General features: G+C 37.1%; 1 protein-coding gene across 5 annotated transcripts in view; it reads right to left on the bottom strand.

Moving 5' to 3' along the window:
• Positions 1-1425: 1425 nt before the first annotated feature.
• The window catches only part of MFSD14B (major facilitator superfamily domain containing 14B), an 81719-nt gene continuing 64300 nt past the window's right edge, over positions 1426-18844 (bottom strand). For all 5 annotated transcript variants that reach the window (XM_073805895.1, XM_073805897.1, XM_019942276.3 and 2 more), the window contains 7 exons: positions 13667-13885; positions 11923-12036; positions 8929-9000; positions 7390-7502; positions 5797-5894; positions 3898-4040; positions 1426-3181 (listed from right to left, as the gene is read on the bottom strand). In XM_073805895.1, coding sequence (XP_073661996.1) covers positions 2930-3181; positions 3898-4040; positions 5797-5894; positions 7390-7502; positions 8929-9000; positions 11923-12036; positions 13667-13885 — 1011 coding nt within the window. In that variant the 3' untranslated portion in view covers positions 1426-2929. The remainder of the gene's footprint in view (positions 3182-3897; positions 4041-5796; positions 5895-7389; positions 7503-8928; positions 9001-11922; positions 12037-13666; positions 13886-18844) is intronic.

Here is an 18844-nt window from a genome sequence, read left to right as displayed (position 1 = left end):
GCAGCTCTATGTCAGTTGCTCAGATGGCTAATCATAGTTACTACATGACCTAGCAACTCTACTCCCTGACATACACCTAGGAGGACATGTTCACACAAAAACTTAGACAAGAATGTTTATAGCAGCATTATTCATAATAACCTAAAAGTGAAAACAATCCAAATGCCAACTGACATTTGATTGATACATTATCAATTAACTAAATAAAGAAAATGTGGTATATGCCACACAATGGAATATTCAGCCTTAAAAAGGAATAAAAATTGACACATGCTACAACATAGATGAACCTTGAAAACATGCTATGTGAAAGAAGCCAGACACAAAAGGTCACATACTGTATGATTCCATTTATATGAAATGTCCAAAATAGGCAAATCTATAGACATAAAGTATATTACTGGTTTCCAGGGGATGGGGATAGGGGGAATTGGTAGTGATTGCTAATGGGTATGGGGTTTCTCTTTTGGGATGATGGAAATGTTCTGGAATTAGATAGTGCTAATAGCTGTACAATCTTGTGAATAAACTAAAAACCACTGAATTGTACACTTTGGAATGGTTAAAATGGTTAATTTTATCTCAATTTTAAAAATCTACCTAATTTTAAAAAATGACATTTGTTATACTGGGTAAAGAAACTACAATTAAAAAAAAGAAACGAAACTACAATTTTGATAAGCAGTGGTAAAGAACAAAGACTCCATGAGAGCATCTTTTAAAAATTGTGGCAAAATATACCTAACATAAAATGGATCATTTAAACCATTTTTAAGTAGTTCAGTGGCATTAAGTACATTTACATTGTTGTGCAACCATCCTCACCATCCATCTCCAGAACTTTACCTGCAAAACTGAAACTCTACCCATTAAATAATAACTTCCCACTTCCCTTTCCCCTTAGTCCTGCAACCACTATTCTACTTTCTGTATGAATTTGACTAGATATTTCATATAAATTGAACCATATAGTATTTGTCATCTTGTGACTGCCTTATTTCACTTAGCATAATATCTTCAAGGTTCATCCACATTGTAGTGTATGTCAGAATTTCGTTCCTTTTAAAGGCCAAATAATATTCCATTTATGTATAATATATACCATATTTTCTTTATCCATTCATCCAACAATGGACACTTGGGTTGCTTCCGCCGTTTGGTTGCTGTGAATGATGCTGCTAATAAATATGGGTGTACAAGTATGTTTGTATCCCTGCTTTAAAAAAAAAAAAAAAAAAAAGTTGTGATCTCTTTTTGAAGATCACAACTTTTTGAAGGGAGATTTTGAAATAAAACTTATTTTGAAAATACACACATCTTCATTAGCTTAAGGACTAAAAACTTATTTCAGTTGAAAGTCACCCAAAGGAGAACGCAAAGATCAATGGTACTGTTCGCTGTAAAGAAACACAAAAGACATAAAAGTATCCATTGCAAATTTATTATGCATTAGGAAGCTTAACTTAAAAACCAACAGCATAGTAAAAAGATATGTTATCTTTGTTCGCAGCAGAACAGGTTTCAAAATATATTTTCTTTTAAATGTATTCAGTCAGTACACAATCCTTTATAAAAGTTGTATATATTTTTTTCTGTCAATACCTTCATTACATTTATAAATACAAGATTTACATAGCACCCCATCAAAAAAAATTAAAACTCCTTATGAATATCTACATATATTTCATACCTATAAAACTTTCAAAGGAGTGCTGTGTTAAAGATGGGCCCTAGTTAATGGTCCACCTACTGGTGCAGGAAAACACATATAATCTAAAGTTTTCTTTGTCCATAAAACATCTCGAAAAATTAGCAAGACACTTATTTTGAAACTGAGCTTCTTAAACCATCATATTTTAGAAAGGAATTTACTGTGCATATTCCCATGAGATTCAAGTGGCAGATACATAGATGAAAATAAAGACTGACTGAAAACAAATGCCTACATAGAGCAGTTAAGGCAGGGGTGTGATGAATGAAAAACACTGAAAAGTAAGACACAGGAGATGTAGGTGGGAGCAAATATAGTAAGAACGCATTACATGAGTCTAAACTTGGATATAAACTCCACTGGTATCCAGTTACTAACTCTCATTCTCACCTAGGAATGTTTACATTGTTGAAAACTTTCTTACAAGCACCCTCCAATTTCTATGTTGCCAGAATGGCTGATGTATGTTTTTCTTCTGTAAAATCACCTTGGATCTAACCAAAACATTAGGCCCAGGAATCTGAATTGCTAGTTCTTCATGATTTAAATTTATTTAAAAAATTTCCTTCATCTGGTAAAGGTTATCACTAATCAATATTATTACTGTCCAGATGTGTATATGCTGAATTTCATTCTAGCCAAGAATAGGAAGTAGAGATAAGGAAAGGAGAGTAAGACTAGTTATTTGCTTGACCTTTGAACAAAGGCAATAGATCCCCGATACTGAGCAGCCACTCATAAACACCTATGGGCTAAACGGGCACAGTTCAGAGAAACAGGAGGGAAGAAAATATGGGATTCTTTATCTCAAATTTTGCCAGAGAAGGCAGTTGTACTATAATCCTGCACCTTCTACTGAAAAGGACATGGTCACTCTTACTCTGGAGTTATTAAAGGAAAGTCATCCTTTCTACCAGAGATGACTTTTTCTGAGTTTCGAAGTGTGGACTCCAGATAACTTTGAGAGTTGCATATTATTTGCAGAAAAGTATTTCAAACCTTAACTTGTTCTAACATATAAACAGAAAGAAAGAGAATGGTAGAAAAGGAACAGGAGGAGGAAGGGGCGGGAGACGAGGGATGGAGGTGGTTACTTCTCAAACTCAGCCCTGAAGCATGCCACTAGTATCTCCCCTCCAGCACCATGAAGTCTCCAGTGTGGTGTGGCTCCTCCATGGCTCTCAGAGATGGAGTCTACAGAATTCTAGTTTCTGCAGTTTATAGTTCAGTGCACTGATTCCCAGGCTCCTCGAAGGAAGAGAGCTCCCAGATGCTGCTGTCCTGCAGTAGTGGCTCAATGTCTTCATCACTGCCTCGTTCTATTGTGTTGGTCAGGCTGCCGCTGATGCTGTTGTTATGTTTTTTAATTCCACTGCCTTTACTGTATTCAGGGATGAATAAGGCAACCAGAAAAGACATAAGAACTATACATGCCCCAAATAAAAACGGTGGGCCTGGGATGACAGCTCCCTGATGGGTGTGGGAAACAAATGAAGAATCTGGTTAGTCTTTCCAATCAAAATTAGTCCTGGACGACCCCAAAAAAGCACACCACTGAGAAGTGAGTTATTTTCTCATAAGCAAATGTTCATTAAGTGTCATAGCAAATTCTAACAGAGCCTGGTGTCTGGAATATGATGGAGGGCAACTAATCACTGCTTTGTGCACCACTTTCCAACAGCTTAACCAAACTTTCCAACAGCTTAACCAAACATGTAAACAACAGTTATTTATCTCTAATCCTGCCCTGTGACCTGAGATCATTAACTATGTACATGAACAGTAATTCCAATTTTGTATAGAAATCTATATTAAATATAGCTTGGAAGGAGGGAAGTAATAGCAAATAAATAGTAGAAAAAGCACTCTAGCTCAAATTCTAGCTGGAATTTTAGGTCATTTCATCTTTTATTTGGCCTGAGCTTCACCAGAGGACAGCATTCTGATCAGAGTAATTATATAGGTGAAAACAGAATCTGAACAAAGTTAAGACAAATCTTTTATATAAGATATTAAATCACTAAAATGATCCCTCCCTAGTCCCAGGAAGCAATGAACATAGCACTTACTAGTGTCAAATACAATAGTATTATAAAAATAAGAACACTTTCCAAATTTAAGGTCAGAAGATTTTGCTATAATCAGACACAACTGCTATTGTAAACCTAGACTTATTACCAAATTACCTGCAGGGCAGCATTGTTAGAATTCAATTCCAGTTCCAACTCAGTCAGTTCCACGTGGAACATGTAGAATATGAAGCCATACAGGGCTGGCCCCAGGCCATTACACAGTCCTCTTATTCCAGTTATGATACCTTGGGCAACTCCTAAGTCAGAAAAAAGAGAAGGGAGCCAGTCTTCTCAGATAAGCATCTCAAGACTGGAGACTTAACAGTACTTTCTTACTAATATGAAATACTGCTTCTGCTGGACTGAGTAGTCTGGGCTGTGGAAAGGATATTTTAGGGACTTTACCCATCATATTTTCATTCATTGCACAAATGTTTCCTTGGTTTTCTATGTCCTTTTAATGTTGTCCTCACTCAATGTCCTAAGATCTATAGGGTATGAAATGACAGTGATGTTTCTAAAATCCTTTTGAGGCTGAATTCCCTAACAGCAGATCTTCCTATAATCAGGGAATAATAAAAAAGTTTTAATATTCTCCATTTATAGGCAATTTACACTTTTCTGTGGATTGAGATTTTCCTTTTCTACTCACTTAATGGCACTTTTACAATAAAAATCTGCCCTTTGCCTCTTGTATCCCTGCCCATGTGTGAGTCCACAGAGGTCCTGATGCTGTGTGCTCCCAGCACCTTCAGACAGATTCTGTTCCTCACAGTGACCTCCATATTCCAGGTCCATCTCCCTGTACACCTCTACTGAAAATTCCAAGTGCTAATTTCTAGATATCTCTGGTATCTAATGTGGCAGGTCAAAAATTAGCTTGAATCATGAGATGAATATTTCTGTAAATCAAAAATGGTCAAATATAATTCACCCTAATACAGTGTGTTCTAATAAGTTTATATGCTGACATTTAGAAACATCTGTATTAATACATGTAAGCATAAAAAAAGCCAAAGAAAATTCATGCCCTGAGAGATAGGATAGTGTCTCTTAGATGCCAAGGCAATGCCCATCCTTCACAGATAGCTCATGCCTTTACTTTAAGCACAACACCTCCCCAAGGATGCAGTCAGCTAAGTTAACATAACCAGGGTAACACACAGAATTTGTGGTCTTCAAATGATACTGCTATGTTTAAAATAGATAACCAACAAGGACCTACTGTTAAAAAAAAAAAAAAAAACATTAAAAAAAAGTAGATATGAATAAGATGGCTAATTTCTGATGCGGAAAAATAGTTCCAATGAATAAACTAGCTTTTCCAATCTAGTTTTTAATTGAAACTTTAGAAATATCTCTAAGGCATTAAAATTTTTTTCTTCTGAAATTCACTACTTCCTGACTACAGTCAGGTAAGCCATTAAGTGATGGTGAAAGAAAAGGACTAATTTTGGCAGTAGGAACTGCTTGATAGGGAAGCCAGGGGCACAAGAAGGATGAAGAGTCTAGACAGAGTGCTACTCTACACAGTCATCTTAATTTTGTCTCTCACTCTGCATCCAATTATCAAGAACTACTCAGATTTATTTTTCTTTGTCCACTCAAAGAATCATTTCCTAAATTGAGTAATGGACTTTGAGTGATTCCAAATTAAAGAAATTTCAGTGATTAAATAAAGACCTCATTGTTTTACTAACTAGTCTGTTAAAATATGATTAAAGTCTAGTAAATTCTAACAGTGACAAATAAAAGAGGAGTCAAAACTGAAAAGAGAAAATGGATAACTATCTTAGTATTCTGACCTGCTGAGTCCAGATTTCAAAAATATGATCAAAGATCAAAGTAGGAAGGAAAACAGAATTTTCCTATTTGCCAAAGTAAATAGGTATGATTGTTGAGCAGGGACCACATGGCTGTAACCTCTTGCTTTGTTGATGTGAAGAGAGATTCAGAGTTGCTCATGCTTATGGCAGGTACGTCTCCGTTGAAGGAGGAAAACAGTGACCTCACCTTGCTGATCTGACTCTGCATTCCGAGAGACGAGGGCACTGACTGCTGGAAATGTGATGCTGGACATGGCGGCCACGGTCCCTGCTGCCCACATCATCCTGCAATGACAGGACAGGCTGCGGTCAGGGAGCAGGCCAGCCCCAATGAGCTTGCTGTTCAGAGTACAATCAATGGCAAAAGCACTAAATGCTTTCTGTTTTCTTGTGTTAAGTTGCATTTATTTTTTTCCTCTTTAAAAATGGATTTTTTTTTTTTAACCTAGAAGGTTATGCATCTGTTTATACTGATCACTTCACGGGCTGGGAAAGTTTCATTTCTTTATTTTACCTCTGTCGAATCTGTTCTTCTTCCTAGTTTCCCTATTACCGTATTTAGATGCAAGCTCAATGAAATGCAGAAGGATTTCTTGTTCCTATAAATACCACATTTTCACTACCAATTTTCCACTTTTTTCTTTGTACTTCTCAAAGGCTCACCTCCATACTGTCTTTGAGCTGCTCAGTTTTCTACCCCTCAATAAAGTGTTGTGTGTCACCTACAGAAAAAGTTGGTGGCACATAACACTTCAGAGACCTGAAGTTCAGGATGACATCCTGCAGACTTCCAAGTGTGCTTCCTTTAGACCTTTGTTTTTTTCTCAATGAAAGGGACCTACATGTGTGTCAGTATTAGGCGTTGAGTGTGAGCAAAGTGAGGCCCCAAATGGGCTTAAAACCTGCTTGGCCAGACTCTCTTGGGGATGACATGCACGTCCTTACTTAAAAGGAAAAACCCTTTAGGTTGACAGAATCTTTCTAAGGTAGCATGAGTTTGACTGAATCAGCTACTGAACCAAAGTTCATGGGATGAAATTAAGATTTCCAAGAACAAAAAGAATCAACCACTGACCACCTAAAGCATTTCGAGTTCTTCTAAATTGTGTCATCCATTTATGACTGCAAAATGGGGACCAATTCAAATATCTAAAACGGAGATATGGACTCTAGTATTTGGTAGCCAGGCACATAGGGAAACTTGCCACACAACAAAATAGCACTCAAAATTCTTTTTATTTCTTCTTATTCCACAGGGCTTAATTTGACCTTCCTTCCTCTTAATGGGAATCTAATACATTAGGAGTAATAACTGATCAGGATATACAAGATTCTGGAGGAGATCTCAGTGTTCATCTAACTCATATGCTTTGTATTATAAAGGTTATGTCACTGTCCAAAGTCACTCAGCTAATGATAGTAATAAATCCCACCATAATCAGTCATTTTTCCTTGTCTTCTTGTTTTGTTTTTGCCTATAATGTGTTGTCTCCAAAAACTGACAAATGTGTTTAAAAATTAGGCATAAAACTTTTTTTTGGAGGGTCGGAGGAAGTAACAACTCACTGAAAGCCTGCTGAGGTGAAGGCAATCTATCCAAATAATCCTAAATTACCAGCTCTACCCTTTCCCAAATTAAGTCTAAACAGTTTTTGAAATGTTGAATACACTATGCCAGTAAAATAACTCCTGCTTCCTTCACATCACACTCAACTAATTCGAGCTCCTCTAAAAGATACATCTGTCTATTAGTTCATAAGAATCTATGGGAGAGGCTTACCATGCCTGAGATCCAAAACCGTACCAGGCTAACTGGAACATCTGAAAACCCAAACCAAGGAGAACGGTGTTCTTATTCCCCAATGACCTCATCAAGATGGTAAGAAAGACCGTCTGCAAAGCAAAGGGGATAATCCTGAGTAATCATATGAATACAAGCACAAGATCTGATGCAAGTTCTGTGGGGAAGCCCATTAATGGTGACCAAGAATCTCAAAATAGCAGACCACCTGACCTAAGACCTTGGAGGCCATGCAGTACTGATGTAGCTCAAAAGGGGTGAAACTTCGGGGCCTTCCCAGACTAACCTGGGCTCAGGGCCTTCGGCCTCCTCCCCAGAAACCTGTTTATCTGGTGCTTATCACTTCCCAAAAGGTCATCACAGCTGTTCAACAGTTACTGTGATTGAGAAGAAAATGCCTCTGTCTCTTTGGAGAAATGCCAATAATTTAACTACCAGTGAATAGCAAACCCCTGATGAACATTTACAGAGTATGTGGGATTTTGGTGGGGGTTAACAGTTTCACAAAGTTGGACTGATACAAATGTGATTTTAACAAATATATACTCTACTAAAAACTTAGGTGATATAGCCTGAAAAGGCATAGGATAAAAGGTGAATCTGGGCTAACTGACTAACCAGAGTTAATATAAAAAACAAGCCAAAACCATAAGCAACTTGAAAGTTTAACATAATTTACATTTGCTGATACAGTTAAAAAAAATAAAAGGCCCTTGGTTTGATGCATTCCTATAAGCCTTGTCAATTCTAATATTTGGGCAAAGCAGTTTTGCAGGCTTCTCATTTCTCTTTGAAAGAGTTATCACAGAAGAATGCTCCACCTGGCCTACCATGCTTTAAAGCAGCATATAGCGGTTCCAGGAAAATAGCCTCATAATAGTCCCATATGATATAGTGAATGCACCTAAGCATATCAATGAATTAATTTAAAGCACATATGCCCTGCCTTTGTGGTCCTATAATAGATGGGGAAACGTTTAATAAATACTCTTTACTCATTACATATATCCTAACATACTGACTTACCACCATTTCTTCAGTCCTGGGGATAGCAAGGATTATAATAGTTACAAAATTTCATTTCTGCTTTTCACCTTCATTACTTTTCAATATTAAAATAACATTGAAACATTTTTCTGGTTAATTTTGCAATACTGGAGTTAGATTGTGGCTGGTGGTTGTAAAAGCAAATTTTTATTTGCTGAATTGATCCATTAGAGGTAACAACACATGCTCTACAAAGTATTGAAAAGTTGTGTTAAATTCCTCCTAAATCATAACCTTAAGATTCTATTAAAAATGGAATAACTCTATGGTCTGTATCCATTGTCAGTTTACTGGGTTTGATATTGTACCACAGGACACAAGATGTTACCATGGCAGAGGAGGAGGGGAACTGAGGTAGTGATGCAGGAGATCTCCATGAATATTTCTTTGCAGCTTCCTATGAATCTACAGTTACTTCAGATTAAAAACACTAAAAAAAAAAAAAAAAAGGATGGGTAAAATAACACTCACCTGAGCCACAATAGAAAGAATTCCTACCATAGCTATGAATGCTGCAATTTTAACAGATCCAAAACCTATGACCTGTGGAAATGAAAACACTTTGTAATACAGATATTATAAAAATAAGGAATGTTATGTTCCATTAAAGCCATAAAATAAAATAGTTGAGGAAAGTTCATAAAACCTTGACAATGGCAAATTAGGCAGTGCTCAAAGTTGAACCTATTTAACCAATAATTTATATCTAAATCTGTCATAAGAAATCATTATAAGTGGCACAACTTAATTTAACAAATATTAAATATTAAGATAATATTTTCTATTGTAGGCCTACCTATTTTTTTCATATCCATCCCCATCTGCAACCCACCAAGAGACAAACATAACATTATCAAGCGTTGGAGAGAACATGAAGAAAATGATTCGATTTTTGATGCTGCCAACACAGAGTATGCTCACTGGCAAAGTCAGTGGCTCTCAACTTTGGTTGCACATTAAAATCATGTGGGCAACAGAGAAGGGGAGAAGAGAAGAAGGGAGAGAGGAGAAGTGAGATGCTGGAATCCACTTGAGACCAATTAAATCAGACTCTCTGGGCCCAGACACAGGTATGTTTTAAAAAGCTTCCATGGTGATTCTAATTCTAATAGGCAGCCAAAGTTAGCTGGTAATGATTTCTAAGCCTCTTAATCTTAACAGCAGCTCCGAAATGCCTACTAAAACTTTTAAGTTTTAAATATCAAGTTTTTATTTGCCCTATCTATTGAAACTTTATAAAATTCCAAAAAAAGCTTTAAAAATTATTGTATACAATCTTCACATTTCATAAATGACCGTGTTGCTTCAAGTTACACAACTAGCTAATAAAAAGAGTTAGAGTTAGAACCTCTGTTTCCCAAACCAGTGCTGCTGACATTAATAATATCCTATTACTCTCTAATCAAATGCAATTTTTAAAAATTGGAATCTATTTCTCAGTCTAATTTGTAAATATATATATATTTTTAATTGAAGTATTGTTGATTTAAAATGCATCAGTTTCTGCTGTACAGCAAAGTGACTCAGTTATGCATAATATACATTCTCTTTTATATTCTTTTCCATTGCGGTTTATCCCAGGACACTGAATATATAGTTCTTTGTGCTATACAGTAGGACCCTGTTGTCCATCCATTCTATATGTAATAGTTTGCATCTACTAACCCCAAACTCCCATCCCTCCCCACACCCCCCGTAAATATACTTTTTAAAACAGCTTTATTGAGACAGAATTAAAATACCATACAATTCACCCATTACAAGTGTACAATTCAATGGTTTTAGTTTTATATTCACAGAGTTGGGAAATTATCACCATGATCAATTTTAAAAGCTCTCATCACTCCTCAAAGAAACATCGTACCCCATTAGGATTCCCATTCCCCCAGCCTACTCTACCACCTAGCCAGTAATCTACTTTCTATCTCTATGGATTTATTTATTCTGAGCATTTCATACAAATGGAATCATACTATATATGGTCTGGCTTCTTTCACTTATAATGTTTTCAAAGTTCACCCATGTTGTAGCGTGTATCAGTGCTTCATTGCTTTTTACTGCCAAATAATAACATTCCATTGTATAGATATTTCACATTTGTTGATCCATTTCATCAGTTAATAGGCATATGGGTTGTTTCTACTTTTTGGCTACTATGAATAATAATTTGTGTAAGAGTTTTTGTATAGGTATGTGTTTTCAATTCTCTTGGCTATATACCTAGAAATAGATTTGCTGGGAACTCTATGTTGAACACTTTGAAAAGGAGACATGTTTTTTCACTTTCTTCCTTGGACTTTCCCATTTTTCCTACATTATTTTCTATATTAAATGCAAATTTAATGTAATTTAATATATGCATATATAATTTTCTACATTAACCACACTATCTCACCACTCTTCCGTCCGAATCTCCAGCATCCACCCACCATAATGAGCAAAAGCAAAAATAAAACTGCTTGAAAAAAGTTTTACTTAAACGTGCCACCATATAAAATATTATAGTCTCATACTCTCAGGAAAACTATGAGAATGGAGAATTTAACAAATTTTATTTAAAAATATCTCTAAAAATAGAGGAATTTATCTTAGGAGGAGGCTTGCTCTGACAAAGTGAAGTAAACCATTAGCAGGAGGACTTCTAGTGAAATCAGTAAAAGACCAAGACAGGATTGCAATGGAAGGCAACTCAGGTCTTAGCAATCCCAGAGACCTAAAACAACAGTTGGAAAAGGGAACTTTTTTTTTTTAATTGCTGTAAGTCAATTGCCTTTTGGGGAGGACAAAGTGTAATTTTTTTGTGTGCGGTACGCGGGCCTCTCACTGTTGTGGCCTGTCCCGTTGTGGAGCACAGGCTCCGAACACGCAGGCTCAGCGGCCATGGCTCACGGGCCCAGCCGCTCCGCGGCATGTGGGATCTTCCCAGACCGGGGCACGAACCCGCGTACCCTGCATCGGCAGGCGGACTCTCAACCACTGCGCCACCAGGGAAGCCCAAAGTGTAAATTTTTAAAGAGAAAAATCAGAAGGGAGAAAAGATTATTTTGGTTATTGTTTGTGAGCCACCTTGAAGTCTACAGTGGTGTTGAGCTATGGCCTACTACAGATGGCTAAGCAAGCTGGCTGTGATCAGACCCAGGGGTCAGGGCACTTCTGAAATAAACTTTACCTCTCTGTGAAATTTAATGGGTATTATTAAAGATTTAATAAATTCTGTTTCTACTAATTCTCTTTCTGTATAACTCTCAAAGAAATTTTTTCCACAGTAAACATTTTATTGTGTTTTTAAAATTATTGCACTAAAGGTCTCCTGACTACTAATTATATGTCAGCACCTACATTTATAACTAGAAGCAAGTTAACACATTTTTTTTCTCTACAGTGTTTTCCCACAAAACACCTCTAGCCAGATCCCAATCTCTGGTTTTCCTCATGTTCAAAAGCTACTAGGCACTCACTACTCACCTGCCTGAGATAGAGGAAAAAACTTGAATACTGTCCAGCCTCAGGAAGGTATGAAAGAAAAACGGTGATGCAGATTAGTAAGACAGTAGAATCTTTTCCAACTTTCTTCAGTGACTAGGAATAAGCAGAAACAGAAACATATTAAAAGCAAATAGATACTGATGTCACTGATATTCTGGGATATTGGCTGCACTGTTTTGATCTATTAAGGTGGATAACAAAAGATGAATGGATTATAAAAGGAATTGAGCCTTAACATTAAATCTATCACCATCTCTTTAAGGAGGTTACAAGTCCTAATTTCAGAGGTATGTTTCAAATATTACAGCTTTCTCTCTTTGTTAACAATACTGGTTCACATCCTGAAACAGACCCTGAACGTCCTATGAACAGACCCTGAAAAAACATTGCTCCAGAACCTTTTAAGAAAATCTCCTCTCTCTCTTTCATTCATAATACAACTCCTTTAAAGCCATAAACAGTACAGTGTTTTCATTACACATAAATTTACTCTATTTTTTTAAATGTTAGCATTAAATTTGCCTTTAAAATTGGTAGACAAAAAAGTATGCTCCAGCCATGGGGTCAGTGACGACAAGATTCTCTGACCAGTAACAACTTTTTGAATGTTACAACCTTGTCCAAAATCCTATACTCCTCTCTACACAGGATGTTTGAGTAGACCAAAAGGTGCACCAAAAGTTGTCTACAGAGTGTAGAATTCTGCAGTGCATTCTAGGTGATCATAACTGTAACCTTCACATAATTAAAAGCAAAAGTAGCTAATGTCTATTGGGACCCTGCTATATACCAGACACTAGACTGGTTAATTTATATACATTCACTGCAATCCTCGTAACAGCCCTGAAAAGTAAGCCACAATAGTTCCACTTCACAGAGGAATTTCTCTGTGTAGCTTGACAAGGTGGGAGGTCTGACTGGCTCCACTCCTGGTTTCCTTTTCTCCACACCTACTTCTTGATATCTGACATTACAGCACAAACAGAATGAGCAGGGTCCCCAGGTCATATAATGAGGGAGCTTTTTAGAAAAGAATTTCTCATGAGCTAGTTTTTTTATATGTATTTTTCCTAAAAGGTAAACTTAAGGGAAAAATGCAAATATCAAATCTCTGGTTATATTTTTCCGCACATATTTTCTTCAAGAACAATTTCAAACCAGAGAAGGTGGGGAGAGAAGATTCTTCTTCTCAGTACTTTTTCTAGTTGTTAATGGGATTCCCCCATGACAAAAGAGAAAACAAAGACTCTACTCAATCTGCAAAAGACAAGTTCAAAGCCTCTGTTCAACGTGGGTGTATGTTAACAACTTAGATAATAACTACTTTAGTTGGTCCAAATGTATTTAACCTTTTTGAATTTAAGTGAATCGAAACAACCTCTTCAAATGGCCACTTTCATTTATTTTGTTAAAAGAAGGATGAAAACAACTATGCAAAAAGAAAAAAACCTTCCTTCCCAAGTCTTCATCAGGGATAAACTGGACATTTCTTGTCTCTTCCCACAGGATAACCACGTTTGACTTAAGAAGTAGCAATTCTATATATTCCTTGGTATACAGTCTACCTCATTTCCCTTACTTGCAAATACATTTTTTCTATTTTTACTGGAAAAAAAAAATAGATCAACAACTGCTAGGATGCTTGAGGCTGCAGGAATGTTCTTTTATTTGCATGGCTTAGAAAGATATTTAGGAAAGTAAATGTTTTCATGTTTTTATTTACCGCAAAAGGGTCTGCTTGTTTCCAAGAAATCTGAGCTCCCCAGGAAAGAGGTCTCATTTTCTCTGGCAAAGATTCTGGAACAGCCAATAAGATGAAGCAGATGTCCAGAAGAGCCACCACTGTGGCCACCAGCACAACAAGGCTGTCTCCATAACTGGCGGACAGGTATGCTCCAATGGCTGGGCTGCTGACCAGACTGGCTGCAAATGTGGCTGAGACCTATGGAAAAAGCACACTCTCACCCAGGGTCCCATCTGCTGCAGGTGCACAGCTATATTCCTGTTCTCATCCAGGTTCCCACAGGTACATACCTAAAGTCATCCATCCCTGGCTTTAAAAAGACAAAAGGATTGTGCTGCACACAACTTTTAAGAATGAAAAAGAATGAAAGTAATTTTGTTTTAAGGACTTGTTCATAAGCTATTAACTAATTGGAGTTATTCTAGAAAGCTACAAGAATACAAAATAATGATTTGTTAGAAATAAAAATTGTAAAACCTTCCCCATAAATAAAATATACATGTTTTAATCTTCTTTATTTGGGGAATGGGGATGTAGAGAGAAAGGTATGAAAAAAATTTCTGCAGGGTTGATGATAAAATCTACAAATTACTCAGAGACTAGGCTTGATTTCATCTTCCAAAAACATGTACTGTTTCACCATTTCATTAGCACTGAGAGGGGGAAAAATCTCTGGTAATCTTAGAAAAAGCTATAACAACAACAAAAAATCCGAAAAGATTTGTTGAGGGAGATGTCAAAGCTTTTTAAATGGAGAAATCCCCAGGCTAGGGACTTTTGTCATGCTGTCATCCCCAACCTCCACCTAATACCAGAGACCACTGACTCAACTGATCACCCTTGCAACTTGAATCCATGTGAAGCTTCTTCACACTGCTTTCCTACAAGCACGTAGAAAGCTCCCTTTATTCTGAAATGTAATCTGAATGTTCAGAAGCTTAAATGGGCAGTCTCCAAATTATAACCAGACTGAGTGTCAAAAGCACATTTATAATAAGTTGGTTATTTAAACTTCTAATGGATTTTAACAGAAACTACAGAAATCATTATCTATGATTGAAATTATGACTCCTGGGTAGCCAATAACATTTTTTCTTCATCCATCACCCCCCAACTGAATGTGATAATACAACGTATTGGAAATTAGTATTATACTAAAAATATTATAAAAGCCAAAAGTAAAAAAATTTCTGGAGAAAAAAAGGGAGTATAGAGAATTCTAATTTGGGGAACAGGAATTCCCTGGTTCAATATTTATTGAGCATCTACTATGTGCCAGATAAATAAGAAGACAGAGCTCCTGCCCTTCAGGGTTTTTCATTTTATTTAAGAAGATCAAGGCAATCATGTAACTTTATATTATAAATTGCAATGACATGCAAACAGCTATGGGAGCACTCCTGCAGCATCCTCACGTGCTACGGAAGCACTGCTGCAGGGTCCTCAGGTGCTAATACTAACAACATCATACCTGCACAAAATGGGTCATTCATTCATTTATTCATAACAGTTTTCCACTACTTAATCCTTATCAAATTACTGTATGTAAATTGAGAAGATATTCTACAACTCAATGTACAAATAAAGAAACAATATATGTCTTAAGTTCACATAGATGAGCAAGAACTGGAAGCCATTTTCCAATTTCTCAAATTAATCTTTCTCACTAAAATGCACAGACTTAGACCTAAATTTCAGCTAAAAGTGCTTCTATAATTCCACAGCATTCCAAGTGTAAAGAATCTAAAGATCATGGAGTATACAGAAGAAAACACTCAATCATTTATTTCGTTATTTGTCAAAGACATTTCTAATTCTACTATCATAATTCTATTCTTAACTCTATTCTAGCCAATTGGACATTTTCTAAGATAAAGACTGTTCAATAACTCAAGATTTGGTCATTAAGAACAATGGAATTGGGCTTCCCTTGTGGTGCAGTGGTTGAGAGTCCACCTGCCGATGCAGGGGACACGGGTTCGTGCCCCGGTCCGGGAGGATCCCACATGCCGCGGAGCGGCTGGGCCCATGAGCCATGGCCATTGAGCCTGCGCGTCCGGAGCCTGTGCTCCGCAACGGGATAGACCACAACAGTGAGAGGCCCACATACCGCAAAAAAAAAAGAACAATGGAATTAAATTATTATCTATATAACAATAATTTAATATATAAGAATACACGATACATCAGTTTTGAATAGAAAATGACTGCCTTCTTTACTAAACTCCCCCACAAATTTGAAGGGGATACAGTAACTACTTCAGATATAAACAAGAGGGATAAATAATGATTGATTATGAGATTAATGCTCATTATCAATAAATGATGCACTCCAAACCACGGTAAACTTTTAAATTCATCTTCCCCATCCATGTGATGTATCCTGCAACACTGCTCTAAGGGAGAAGTGCTCTATTTTCTGGTATTTCCATAATTCAAACATTTGTACACTGCCATGGAGAAATTACCAAAGGCAGAAATCTTAATGAGAATCTTTAAGTCTTGCAAACCACGAAAAAGACATGAGCATTATTATTTACAAGTCTATGTATCTGAAGACTTGAAAGCTTCATAACTTGACTTAGATGGTACCGCAAGGCAAATTCTCTCAGACACAGAGGGGCAGGCCTATCCCCTCCTCCTAACACAGCCCAATTTGTTTAGGTCCTACAGTGCTCAGGATTTCCTCCTCCCATCTCTCTGTCTACTAATGCCCACCTATAATACCCTAATCTTCCTCCCTCCATTCCCTTAGCGGTCCACTGAAGCAGGTATAACACTTAAAGATCAGTTTAATTTCTTCAAGTATGCAAAAAGTAAAACATAATTATTATATACATGTAGTAATAGTGAGAAACAATAGGAATTTAGTGGGAAAAAATCTGTTATTAAAATATTTAATAATGAATACTCTGAGAGCCAATTTAATCATGTGGAATATGGAAATGAAAATAAAAAGGTTAGTCACCAAATCAGAAGGGGACAGGGAGCAGCAGTGGTTTCCTAATTGTTTTATTTGATTAGTTACATTGCTCAATAAATATTTGTTGAATGAGTTTCTGAGAATCTATGGCCCCATGAAATTCTATGTAAAATGTTGCATCTTTCTTAAAACTTAAAGCAGCCTACTTGCTTAGTTTGTGTATTTATCTAAAATTCCTCTTTAACACTCAATACGACACGAGTGAATAAATCTAAAGGATGACTTCACCACAACAGTCTCTCAATGAGCATTAACTTAAATTCATTATTGCAGCCATTGAAAGAAATTACCACTTTTCTTTGTTTACTGGAGGAGTTTCAGTAAGGAAGATATACATATATATTCTTTAACAGATCTCAAAATGCTTCTTAGAATTTCAGCTAGACTTGATTGACAATCCTATAATTAACTGGCAATAAATCCTCCTATATCTGTAAGGTAGCCTGCAAGCTTTTTTTCTTTTACTTTTTTCAGGTTTGTCATCTCAACATCTGACATGTAGAGGTAAATGTAAAGGTTAGCCACTGGCCAAATCCTGGGTCCTGTGACCAAGTCCAGGAAGCCTTACATGCTGGCTGAGGGCACACTTCAGTAGGGCGCTCCTCTCACTAACTTCTCTCAACATACCTACGAACAGCCATTATTATAATTGCCATTTTACAGATGAAGAACTGAGCTGGAGACAGGGGAACTAAGTCATGATCACTTTGGTTCCAGAACTCTCTCTCTCTCTGAAATCTTTCCTAAGTACGACTGCTTAGCACAACAGCTTCATGAGGGGTTTTTGTGGTGGAAGCAAGGAACAAAAATCGAACAAAATTGGAGGGAAATGAGTGTTTTCTGTGATGTTGAGAAAAGCTGCACAAGTGTGATAAATGAGGCTTCTGGCACCCCTCAAATCTGCTGACCGACCCTGAGAGCCCACCTTGAACACCCTGCCTTCTTTGAAGCCTTCCTATCTGCTTCTCCCTCTATCCTCCTCCGCAGCACTCTGGAGATGCCCCTGTTTTAGGACATGACATGAGAAACGTTCAGGGAAGGAGGGAAGAAGGAAAGGAGAGAGCAAGTAATAGCTACAGGGTAAGTGGGGTCGAAGGAGAAGTTTTTAAACTACTGATGTCTAAAGTCAACAAAGTAAAAATTGCTGTTGTGTTCTGTGGAACAGCAGTGACTGACTTATATGTCCATCATTAATCCATACAATTATTCATTCAGTCAACACTGAATGACTACTTACTGTCTTCTAGGAAGTGGGATTTAAAAGAAAAAGTAAGACTCAGGAGAGAAGTAACCTGAGTTTCTGGCATTCAATCCCCCTCCAAACATTCAACAACCCAGCCAGATCACCTTTCTTCTTCCATCTTCTTACTATAAACATTTCAAACACAGGAAAGTGGAGAGAAGTGCACACTGCACACTGAAGGGGAGCAGAATAAGCCACCCCAAAATGTGCCACTTTGGCATGTAGATTGTTTTTAGCTGAAGGCAATTAAGACCCAGGAGACTCAGGAAAAGCTTTTTACCTTTCCCTTAACAGCCTAAAAGAATTTAGACAGGAGGCCTATGCCAGGAAGAGAGCAAATAGTAAAGATAACTTTTTATATCAGACTTATCTGCATGGAATGGCAAACATTTGTTTACCAGATATTTGCTCTCATCTTCCTGTGAATTGTCTTCCTTCCCTTTGAAGCCCCAGACCCCTACCCTCTTTCTCCTTAGCTCAGGATGGTATATAAGCCTCAATTGCCTGACTTTCCTTGAGTATCTCACATCTTTGTGGGACTCCCATACAAATGAAATTAAATTTGTTTTTCTCCTGTTAATCTGTCTTACGTCAATTTAATTATTATGCTGGCCAAAGAACCTAAAAGGGAAGAAGGGAAAATTTTTCCTGTCCACACCCAATTACCCCAAGAGGTTCACACACTGAACACATACCCACAAATGCTCGCCTGTCATCTTTTCCCCTTGAACCACTTAAGTAATTTTCAGAGTTGTGACACTCTGACCTAAATGGCTTCAGCCTGCCATCTTCTACAGGTCTTTCTTCCCCTATGTAACCACAGTGCCATTACCTTGCCTAAGAAAATTAGAAATGATTGTCAATTACCCAAAAAAGTTCTCCTATAACTTTTGTTTTACACTCAGCAATTATTTGCTGAATGAATGTAGTC

The sequence above is a fragment of the Tursiops truncatus genome, chromosome 6 (assembly GCF_011762595.2).
Source record: "Tursiops truncatus isolate mTurTru1 chromosome 6, mTurTru1.mat.Y, whole genome shotgun sequence".
In the NCBI taxonomy this organism is placed as follows: Eukaryota; Metazoa; Chordata; class Mammalia; order Artiodactyla; family Delphinidae; genus Tursiops; species Tursiops truncatus.
Note: the sequence above shows the minus strand (reverse complement) of the source record. Positions and strands in the feature narration are given on the sequence as shown.